Source organism: Arxiozyma heterogenica, assembly GCF_036370985.1.
Source record: "Arxiozyma heterogenica strain weizmannii chromosome Unknown scaffold_6, whole genome shotgun sequence".
Taxonomy (NCBI): domain Eukaryota; kingdom Fungi; phylum Ascomycota; class Saccharomycetes; order Saccharomycetales; family Saccharomycetaceae; genus Arxiozyma; species Arxiozyma heterogenica.
In genome coordinates, this window is record NW_027042659.1 from 208874 (window position 1) to 220909 (window position 12036).

At 27.0% G+C, this 12036-nt stretch overlaps 3 protein-coding genes across 3 annotated transcripts; 1 reads left to right on the plus strand and 2 right to left on the minus strand.

The window, feature by feature from the left end:
* Positions 1–5770: 5770 nt before the first annotated feature.
* On the minus strand, positions 5771–6406 carry VPS20 (ESCRT-III subunit protein VPS20; the record flags this gene model as incomplete). The annotated part of the gene is made up of 1 exon (XM_064861021.1): positions 5771–6406. One exon carries the CDS (start codon positions 6404–6406, stop codon positions 5771–5773), a length of 636 nt encoding a protein of 211 aa, XP_064717261.1.
* Positions 6407–7848: 1442 nt separating this feature from the next.
* IZH3 (Izh3p) lies at positions 7849–9516 on the minus strand (the record flags this gene model as incomplete). The annotated part of the gene is made up of 1 exon (XM_064861022.1): positions 7849–9516. The coding sequence occupies one exon, from the start codon at positions 9514–9516 to the stop codon at positions 7849–7851; it is 1668 nt and encodes a 555-aa protein (XP_064717262.1).
* Positions 9517–10781: 1265 nt separating this feature from the next.
* TYS1 (tyrosine--tRNA ligase TYS1) lies at positions 10782–11999 on the plus strand (the record flags this gene model as incomplete). The annotated part of the gene is made up of 1 exon (XM_064861023.1): positions 10782–11999. One exon carries the CDS (start codon positions 10782–10784, stop codon positions 11997–11999), a length of 1218 nt encoding a protein of 405 aa, XP_064717263.1.
* Positions 12000–12036: the final 37 nt, after the last annotated feature.

Here is a 12036-nt window from a genome sequence, read left to right on the forward strand (position 1 = left end):
GTCTTGCTCTTGCAATTAGCAACACGACTATGAATGAATATGAGTTAATAGCAAACTCAAAATCTTTTAGAGATGTTATTTATACTTTCACTAGAAAAATTTTTATTTTTGGTCATATATTCTTCTTTCCTGGCGTACTAAAATATATATAGGAATATTTTTCACTATTATGCTTGAATGCTTATAAGTCTTACTTAATAAGTGATTCACCAAATCAAAAGTTTCTATACTTTAAAATTCATTAATAGTTAACAATTAGGTACAAAACCTTATTAAGTTTGTATAAGGAAAATATTGAATAATAGTCACTTCTGTTAAGAGTATTTTTAATTCTTTCCTCAATACTAAAGTTTTTATTCTGAATTACTTCTTAAATCCGTTTAAGTAGAATGTGAAGTAATCTTATGTAGGTCTTCAATAACATTATTGCTGATTTCCTGGTCAATGTTTTATTCTTCATCCATTATTGTAATATTTTATTATATATTTATGCAACAACTTTTTTCTTTTTAATTTATATTATATTATTTTCAATTGTAGTAAGAGCTCTTTTTTTTAATTCTAATAAATAATAACATTTTAAAAAAATAATGTCGAACTCTTTTCATACTATTTTTAGAATAACAAGTATATGTAAATTATTAATATATTAATGTTATTTTTTCCAAGCTGATTTGCATGCATTTTAATAAAATTCTTTATTTTACAAAGATATTATTTTGCAATAGGACTAAAAATAATTTATCTGTAAAATTGCAGATTAATAACTTATTATTCGGACATTATACTATTGCAAATTTTGTTTAAAAACAAATTTTCATTTAATTGAAAACCTTTAATCTAAATTAAAAAATATTTTAAACAGTACTTTTTATTCTAGCAAAAGTTTCCTAAAACAGTAAAAATTAAAAATAATATCGTTTGTAATTTTACAAATATATTCTACTATAATAATAAATTTGTTGTAAAAACATAGAGAAGGAAAACTTTTGTTTTTTTGATATTATAGTAAAATATGAATCGTAAATCATGATATAATATACTTTAAATCGTACTAAAATTAAAAGAAAATGCTGTAGTGTCATCTATATTATTTACTCTCAAAATTTTTCTGTAGGAAAATATATTCCTTGAAGTATGAAAAAGATAAATATTGTATTTATGTAGGTTATATATTTTTATATTTTTTTATAATATAAAGAAAGAATTCTGAAGACTTTAATTATTGTAGTAGCATTCAACATACGTTGTATACTATATTATAATTATTTCACATAAAATTAATAAAAAATATTTTTATGTAACATAAACTATATCATTATAAACGAATACTTTTTAACGACAAAAAAAACTGTTTTCTTTATTTCGGACTTTTTATATAAAAAGATTTTTAGAAATACTTTTTAAAATATATAAAAAACAATTGTATTCACGTGACATTTTTATATTAAAAGTTATTATTATATGAATTTATTTTGTTATAATATACTACGTATTATATGATATTTTGTTATTTGTGTAAGAAAATAAAAAATTTTATTATAGGACTATTGTTTTGTAAAAAAAAAATAAACAAAATATTTTAAGGCAAAAATAATAAGGTTGTAAAAAGGTATAAAGGAGTTGAAAGTCAATAAAACTGTTGAAACAAAAATGTTTAAATAAACAAGTAAAAAAGAAAAACGGTGTATTTTTCTGTTTTATTATATTAAGTATACAAACACATTTACAGTAAAAATTACGACACCAGTCATTATATAAGAAAACCAACGGGAATCGCTTCAGAAACAACTTTGTGATTGTAGTATTCTACTAAAATATTGTTTAGATTCAATGAAAAATTATAGAAAATTATAATTTAGAAAAATATTAATAAGCAGAATACAGAAATTAGAAAAAATTTTTCTTGTCTACTCTTTAAAATTCAGCTTTCATAGTATGGTATAAAAACCTGGTACGATTCATAAAAGATAATATTCATGCTGTTCGGGGGTAATTCTTGATAGTAACTAATAGATGAAATAGTGACAGTTAAACTAATATGAGTATTATTTTCTGTCATTATGAAAAAACTCATTGGTATTCATAAGTGATAGCAAGTAATATGTTCGCCTATGTAATAAATTATTGATATATAAGGGTAATAAAGAGCAGTTGTTTATTATCTTGTTTGTAAACAAATTATAAGTAATATGCTTGACATATTATTCTATTATCACATACAGGATATTGCTTCACATAATATAAATTATAACAATTTTCTTTTTAAAACATACATATATAACGCTATAACAATTTTAATACTTGCGGATATATATGTGTAGAACCTTTATTACACTTTATTTTTATGTTTCTAATATCAATGGAATAAAGTCTAGAAGCTTAAAATAATAGTGAATCTTTTCTTAGTTCAATTGTAATATCTAGTTTTTTTTTATTAAAGGTTTTAGTAGTTGTTGTATTTCTTGTCACAAACATGTTTTAATTTTGAAGTTATTCAAAATTAAATCAAGGATGCTTTTTTTTAATATACGCATATCTTGCTTCTTTATATCTTTTATCAAGTAACTTTTCTACAGTGGCTTATTTTAATATCCAAGGACAGATATAATTATTATTTTTTTTAATACAGCCAACAGTTGTAGTAACTTTTTTCTATTCATATGATTTGTTGCTTTTTAATAATTTACAATTACTAAACTTTGCATTTTTGAGTATTCAGTCATGTAAAGACAACATATTACATGCAGATATTTTTGCTTGCTTTTTATAGTTTTGAAAAGCTTTGGTTGATACATTCAACAAATCTTTTACTATTTTCAACAACATTATATATGTTACGCAAACAATTATAAGTTTGTTGTTTAATAAAGTTTTCTAAATCATGAAGAATTAATAATATATTTCCAATGAAGCGATGCTTTTTATGTTATATTATTTTAAATAAGAAATTACAATTATTCTTAATTTCAAATTTTAGTTTAGATTCATAGTGAAAATGTTCTGACTGTTTTGGTTTCTTGTAATGTTTGTCTTCACATCTAGTTTTTCTCTCTTAAAAATACCTAAATGTTTTGCTAATAAATTTTTCCAATTTATTTTATATATTACTATATAAAGAAGTAAATTTTAGATCAGATATCACCGAAATTAATTTCATATCATTTATACAAATATCTTTATTTTTATTAATAAAAGATTTTGTAGAAAGTCTAACTTTCCTACATGCGATAATAGCCAAAATATTATAAACTAAGTTAATTTTATTTTCACCTATCTCCAGTTTTCTGTGTAAAGCTGTAAGTAAATGAACCTTACCTTTAATATATTGAAACTAATGCTCTTTTTTGATACTCTAAAACAATTTACAAGGTGTATCTAAAAAGTAGTTAAGTTCTTCATATTTAGAGGTTTTAAATTTTTGTTGTCTTGAGAAGTTAGGCATGTGATATTTGTGAGATCTTTTTTCCAAATAGCATTGTATTGAAGAAAGAACAAGCCATCAATAGAACCATTTGTTAGTTTGTTGTTAACGCTTCTTTGGTAATGATGAAAATATAGGTAAAACAAGATTAATCAGCTTTGGATATTTTTGCAAAAGGGCAATAAAATGAACTATTAAAAAAGAAAGATTATTGATACTTTTTATGACTTTATTTCTCAACCATAATAGAAAAATAGAGTTTTAAAAATAACATTGGTATTATTGAGGAGTAAAGTAATATCTATCTTACATGAATTAGAGTTGTTTGTAAGGAACCTAACTGGAAATCCAGTAGATACGCAATTCTGAGGGTAACACCTGAGTGTCTAGGTGGAGGATTGGTACAGCCATGTGTGCAGTGGCTCGTATAAGGTATTGAATCTGATTGGAGGATTTCCAGGGAGTGAGAATTATATCAGATCTTGTCAAGAGGCCTTTGATTATTGAGAGATATGCCAGGGGTAATCATCTTATTTAAATACATCTTAGTAATGATATTAAGAGGCAGCTCTTAATATCATACAAGAACAACAACAAGATGAAGTAATACGACATCAGGGTTATTAATTAGTAATATATAGAGCTTACGTAAGAGTGTTTATACTTATACTAATTGATATAATTCATCCATTTACACACAACAACTCTTACATTGTTTTAGATTTACTTTTTTTGGGCTTTTAAATGATTTTATTTGATTAATCAATCACATGTAATTATTCATAAAAGGAGACCTAAGTTTAAAGTAATTTTTTGAGATATTGAGTTAAAGACACATCTTAAAATAAATTATGAAAATTTCTTATTTTTGTTATATTTTAATTTTGATGAATAGATTTAGAATTACATATTTTCTAAAAATATTTTTTAATTAACACAATAAACAATTTTACATGAACTACGATCTAACGATTTACAAAAACTCATGTAGTAAAATAACACATTTTTTTATCATATTATAATTTAAACGGAATGAAATCATGTATAAAAGTACTATTTTAGAATATAATAAAGCCTTATCCTTTTGTTTTTGTTTTGCACCAAGATTTTGTTTATCTTAACACAAAATATTTTCAGTAATAACATTATCTATAAAAGTATTCTGGAATAACTATAAAAACTGATTTGTATAATACTTTCTCGAAAAAATAAAACATAGTCTGATATTAACGCACATTATGTAAGTATGCAAACCATATATTTGCTTTTTAAAATCTAAAAAAAAAAATATTTGGAAGATTTTCTCTTAGTAACTTGTAATAATAATTAATATACATTACCTCACAACAGTTATTATAAAACTTCTTTGTATTTATGGATTAACCAGTTGTGCACTTTCGTCATATTTTTAATTCTTGATAAGTCTTTTTTATCTTATAAAGAACACACCAAGTCTTAGGAACACTTTACCATTATACAGTAAATGAAAAGGAAGAATACAAAATATATTGAAGATCGAATTAATATGCGTGATATTAATTACATTATTTTAAATGACATTAAAAATAAATTCTGGGATAAATACATCCCTCTTATTTATACTTATATAAAAGATATTTAGTAACTCACACTACTAACGTAATCAATTGTTTTTAGGCTAAAGTAACAATTCATTTTCTAAGATATTATAATGTATTAGTTTAGATCTTAATTTTAAAAATAACCGTAAATTTTCTATACATCAGTAATGTACACTAAAAAGTATTTATTTAATGTTCCAGCAACCTATGATACATGTTATAGTTTACAAAGAGAATAATAACCTTATTGAAATAAGGACACATTATATAAAGTATCATGTTCGGATACACTTGTGCACATGTATTAAGTATTTATAAAAATAATATTGCGCTTAAACACTAATTAACAATGTATGTATTATTAATTTTTACATTTAATAGATACAACTCAAAAAAAGTGACTTAAATCATGTATAATATCCAATAAGAAAAACTACTTAATAAACTTTAGGTACAGAGAAGAACAGTAAACCTATTGGATCTAAAATAAAGCAAACATACTTTACAATATCAAAAATAGTACCACAAATTCTAAGGTGTCTAACATAATGATATAACCAATTGTTTTCAAAAAATACAGATATCTATCATAAAATATATATAATAGCGACAAACGGTTCTCTTTATTGTTTGACATAGTAAACGTTAGGTCCTTCAATTCTATATAAACTGTAGTACCAATTAAATAAAGGAATGTATTTAAAAATCCATATTCAAACACATAGAAAGACCATAATATTCTGAAATGTCACAACCAATATAACTATTACGTATACAAAGGAATTTTGTCATTCTTATGATTAACTTTTATAACCTTTGCCTTACTGTTTTCCTTATTGCTTTCTAAAGAAGCCAATCCTGTTGTTGTAGGCATATTAGTTAACATCTTTGATTTCAGTTCATTTTCTAAATCATCTAGTTCTTTGTCTAGTGCTACTTCAATGTCGCCAACACCAATGACACTGTGGGCAAGTGCGTTATCAACTTCGTTTTGATATTCTAACTGTTCTTGAAAGTCACTAATAACCTCATCAACATTAACAAATTCTTTATTTAGCTTTGTTAAAATATCATTTCCTTTTTTTAAACCCTGTAAAAACTGAACTTCAATTAATTTAAATTCAATATTAGATATCATAAACTCCAGATTGGTTAACTGATCAGAAGCTTGTTGCACTAAATATTCCTGGTAATGCATCCTTTTTAATAATAATCTTATCTTCTTATTTTGTTTATAGTTCTCAGGATTATCTTTAATCATTTGTTTTATCCTTATTTTTTCTTGTTCAATTAACTTATCTGTCCTTCTAGTAAATTTGTGTATCTCATCTTTGGACCTCTTTAATTGTAAAACAGCCTTATCTGTTTCTGTGATACGAATCTTGCTATTTGTTTGCCCCATTAGCTGCTGTAATGAAAATAAATATGCAAAGATTAGAGAGGGAAGTCACTAATAAAGATCATAAATCATCTAGGTAAATTTTTTCTATATCTACCAAGGTTTATGATGTTTTCAAGACATCTAATATATAGATTCGATACAAGGACTAGACTTATATCTTTAATAATAATTTTCTTACTGTACATATATTTCTTTTATCTTGTTCTCATTAACCTAACTTCTACAGATTTTCATCATTAATTTTTCCCTTTACACGGTTTCTCCAAACTCTATTTCAAATATTTAAAAATACCCTAGAGAAAAACACCCGCAGATATCAATTTTTTATTAAAAGCAAAGTCCACCTCTGGACCAGAAAAAAATAATTCAGAGAAAATTTTAATAATATGGAATTGATCACGATCCCACAACCATGTAAAAGTAGATTGCTATAGATCTGTTTAAAAAGTACCTTAGTTTTATTATTAAACAATATGTCAAGAAAATACCTGTCCCTCTTAGGTTTAGTGTGTTGTACAACTTTAATCAGTATAACTCTCTCCAAAATATAACGGTATTGATTAAAAAATGAAAATTATCTTGGCCTTAATAATATTTATCAAAGATACAATAACTCTAATTATCTTTCGAAGGAACCTAAATTATTTCTAATTAATAGTTATAAGAATATACTAACCATTACGCTTTAAAATTACATTAGTAGTTTTGAAATTAACTTCAGAGAAGAACGCTTTTTATTAACTGTACGTAACATACATCTTTTTAATCTTCCCGTTATATAAATAGGTTTCATAGAAACATACTCTCTTCTAAACAAAAAAAAAATATATTGATAGTTTGAATTCTATTTTATAATACTTTCATTGCATAATGTTTCCCCTCCTATAGAGTTTTTGTTGTTTCATATTATTACTATGTACATAAGTTATATAGAAGAAAAGTATTTACATTATTAGCTGTTTTTGTGGGTATACTATCAGCAAGTAAAAAAGAGAAGTATTCAATAAAGCATTGTTTCAAATCACTTACTATTCTTAGAACGTTGTGTTCTTTCGCAACACATTAGCTTTTTCTTAAAATGCTTGATATAGAAAAATCTTAATATACATCAATCACAACCTAGTCAATAATTGATAAAAATATTTCAACTGTATTATCCGACTAAGTTAATTTATGCAAAATGTAAAGTATATTAGATAGCTATCATACATAGTCAAATACCTACCAAGCATATAAAATGAATATACCTTACATAGACTAATTAATTTAACTTTGAATTCAAAACAATGAAGCTTTATATAGTCAAAAATAATATCTTTCCCCTATTTTCTCAGATAGTTAAACATAAAAGCAAATAAAGTCATGAAAGTTTTACATTTATACAATAACATATTTAGGTTGTACATACCTAAAACTATTACAAGATGAGAAATGTCATTATCTTACAACCACTTTGCGGAAAACATATCGTTTATTGCTCTGTAATGACCGATAACACCTAAAACAACAAAGAAATGCCAAAAAGTATGTGAACAACCAACATAATCTACCCACCACAGGGATAGAAGACCCCTTCTTGGATTGTGATGATATACTGGAGCACTTCTAAAATGAATATGTTCCTCTTTAGTTATTATATCAACATCTGTAGACAATTGAAATGTTGTTGGGATAGAGGCATCTACAACCACATCTGTTCTGAATCTCTCGGGTATAAAAGAACCATAAAATACAACCCCGATTAAATACCAAATGATAGAGTTATTAAACACCATCGACAATAAAGATTTGGAAAAGTGAAAAGATTCCAAATATGTCGCATGCAAAAAGGAGAGAATGCCCATAGATGCTAAAAGAATAAAAAATCTAATTCGTAAGGGACGGGATTCTGGCGAGTCGAACTTAGGGGAACAATTTAAAAATACACCTAAAGTTCCAAGTGACAATGAAACAAACATATAGAAAAACATAGGTGTTTGATGTTCATACAAACTAACAAATTCTACTGTTAGAATAGAAGCCGTTATTAAAATCGATATTCCACTATAGTCCACACATGCAAATTTTCTACGTAATTTCAAAGCACATGTTCCATTAAATGTATGCCAGAATACAGAAGCTAACAAACATTTCAATGAAGCAGCAAGGAAAACATAAAGAACACATTTGGCACTAAAAGGTACCCTATCAGATTGGAAAACTTCAGACTTTGGAAATGTATAAATTGCCAAATACATCATGTAAATAGCCCCAATTAAATGTGACCATATGTTAGATGTTTCATTATGCCAACCGTACCAATTAATTACAGATAATAATGACTTTTTATGTGAATTATAAAACCTATAATTTCTGATAATGTAACGGTTTTCTCTCCATGGAAATGGTAATTGATAATAATGTAATAATTTAGTTTTACCTTCTTCATATGCTGTTGTATGACCATGGTTAATAATTAACTGTTTAATTTCTTCATCTGGTTTCAATAAATGTTTTGGAATATTCTTGTTCTTCTGGATATACTTCATAATTTTTTCATTGACATCTTTCTCTTTTGGAGAATCCAATTGGATGGTTAATGATGAGGATACAACAGACCCTTGCTTAGATAATATTGGAGAAGATTTTGATGATGAACCAAATGATGTTGTAACTACTGTATTAAGTTCACTTAATGTTGCAGACGAATAAAGAGAACTATTGTAAGAAAGTTTTCTTCCAAAGTGATTTTTCGTAGAATATATATTATCGATGTAACCATCGTTATTAACCAGAGTTGTTGCATCTGAATTTAGTGAAATCTGTGAATCGCTTGTTAGACCTTTACTTTCACCATAAATATCGCGATTACTCCTAAAAACCTCATCCTCTTGAATAGTCGAAGAAGTTACATAACCTAAAGAACTATTATGTTTATTATTGGTAGTCCTGTTGTGTGCAGATACAAAATCAGATCCTAGAAAAGGATTACTGACAATTTTGTAGGCATTATATTTATTAACAAACTCTTTTCCTGTACGTGTGACCTTATTAATGTTGTCTATACCCCTTCTTTTCAATCTGCTTAATGATGCCATTTTATCTTGTTTGAGTCTACTTAACGAATCCATGATGATAGGGCAAAAAATTACAAAAAAATAAACGATTTATATTATATTGATAAATATTTAACAAATATCTGACTATCACTTTTGATAAAATACACGGCAGCAGCAGACTGAAAATCTTGCACTGGGTCTTCTAGTAGTTGTATAAAATACAAAGTTATACAAAACGATGTAATCTGTGAAGGAAAGAATAACAAGATATCAAGTAAACATTGAAGAGTAAAGAAACGAACCTATTCTTCAACAACATGATATGTATGATTTTAAGTATTAAAAAGAAAAAAAGGATCCTTACTAGATCTCTCTTTTATTTCTTTATCTCCTCGAACATTGTTTTGTCCTAAAAAAACTTGCAGACATTTTGCAAAAACCTCGGAGAATCAAAAAAAACAATAAGCAAAAAAACCCGCTTATTAAGAAAATAAACAAAACAATTGAAAATGACATGATCACAAGACACGGTATTCCTAATCAAGTAACTTGTATTCTGAAATTTCTTTTCACATTTTAAATTATACGAGAAGTGTTTAATCAAGACCCTGTCCACAGAATTAGTAACTTCACTTAAACAGAAATTGGTGCCAGAAAATATAGCTATTGGAATGAATTAATGTTAGAAATATAAATTATACACAGAAGAATATCCAAACAATATTCCATATAGGCATCTGGAGCTAGAGATAAAAATTCTCCTAACTTGTTGTAAACAGTAGTAAAACACTTGCTTGTCTAAACAAAATAAAAGAGAAGGTCCATACGCAGGTAAACATATGAATTACCGAGTTAAAACGTGTATAGGGATAACACAAACCCTAATGCAAAATAACTGAGTAAATAAAAAAAAACTGTTCTTTGACAAAACCTGACACTCTAACGGTAGCGTATGAAATTAAACAATTAGGAAAATGACTGATTTCTAATAAAGAATTTTTTTTATTTTTATTTTTTTTGTTTTCGAAAATTTTTTTTAAATCCAATTCCGGTGATTAATCAATCAATACAAAATTTTTACAAGAAAATAAACAGCAATTGTGGACAAATTTTCTTGCCCATCGAAATTTTATTCAAATTTTTTTTTCCTTTTTTTATACAGTCGTCCTATTAATTATCTTTTCCATTACAAAATACTAAGCATTACTTTAAGACTTTGTAGTATATAGAGAAAAAAGAACCTTTGGTGTGAAGCTTGAAAAGACCTCTTTCTTTTTTCCACAGTTTAGCCAAGTCAAGTCTTGATCGTCAGCATATATACACCAGTAACCTTAGATATGTCTTCCACAGAAACTTCCGTTGATCCTCAAGTTGCATATAATTTAATTACTAAAAACCTACAAGAAGTTTTAAATCCACAAATCATTAAAAATGTTCTTGAGGTTGAAAAAAGACCATTAAAGTTATATTGGGGGACCGCCCCAACGGGTAAACCACACTGTGGTTATTTTGTTCCAATGACGAAATTAGCGCATTTCTTAAAGGCAGGCTGTGAGGTAACAGTGCTTGTAGCTGATTTACACGCATTCTTAGACAATATGAAGGCACCATTAGAAGTAGTTAACTACAGAGCCAAATATTATGAACTAACCATTAAATCTATTTTAAGATCAATCAATGTTCCAATAGAAAAATTGAAATTTGTTCTCGGCTCATCCTACGAGTTGACTCCAGAATATACATTAGATGTATTCAAACTGGCCAACATCGTCTCACAGAATGATGCCAAAAGGGCTGGTGCCGATGTTGTTAAACAAGTTGCCAATCCATTGTTGAGTGGTTTAATTTACCCATTGATGCAAGCATTAGATGAAGAATACTTGAAAGTTGATGCACAATTCGGTGGTGTTGATCAAAGAAAAATTTTTGTCCTTGCCGAAGAAAATTTGCCAAGTCTAGGTTACAAAAAGAGAGCTCACTTGATGAACCCAATGGTTCCAGGTCTAGGTCAAGGTGGCAAAATGTCTGCTTCTGATCCAAATTCTAAGATTGATCTTTTAGAAGAACCAAATGTTGTTAAAAAGAAAATCAACAGTGCATTCTGTAGTCCAGGGAATGTCGAAGACAACGGTTTATTATCATTCATCGAATTTGTTGTGAGTCCAATTCAGGAACTAAAATATGGTGAAGACCACTTTAGCTTCTTTATTGACAGACCAGAGAAATTTGGTGGTCCAATCACCTACACATCCCTTGCTGAGTTAAAACAAGATTTCAAAGAGGAAAAATTATCCCCACCAGATTTGAAGATTGGTGTCACTGCCGCAATTAATGAACTATTAGCACCAATTAGGGAAGAATTTGCCTCTAACCCAGAATTCCAAGAAGCAGAAAAGAAAGGTTACCCAGTAGAAGTCAAGGTTAAAAAGACAAAGAAACCAAAAAACAAAGGAACAAGATACCCTGGTGCCCAAAAACAAGAACAAAGCGCAGCTAACTCTAAAGAAGCAACCGTTGAAAAAGTTGCTGAACTAATAGAAAAAACTTCCATTTAAAAGCTAAATAGTAGGTATATTATCTAATATGTATTAC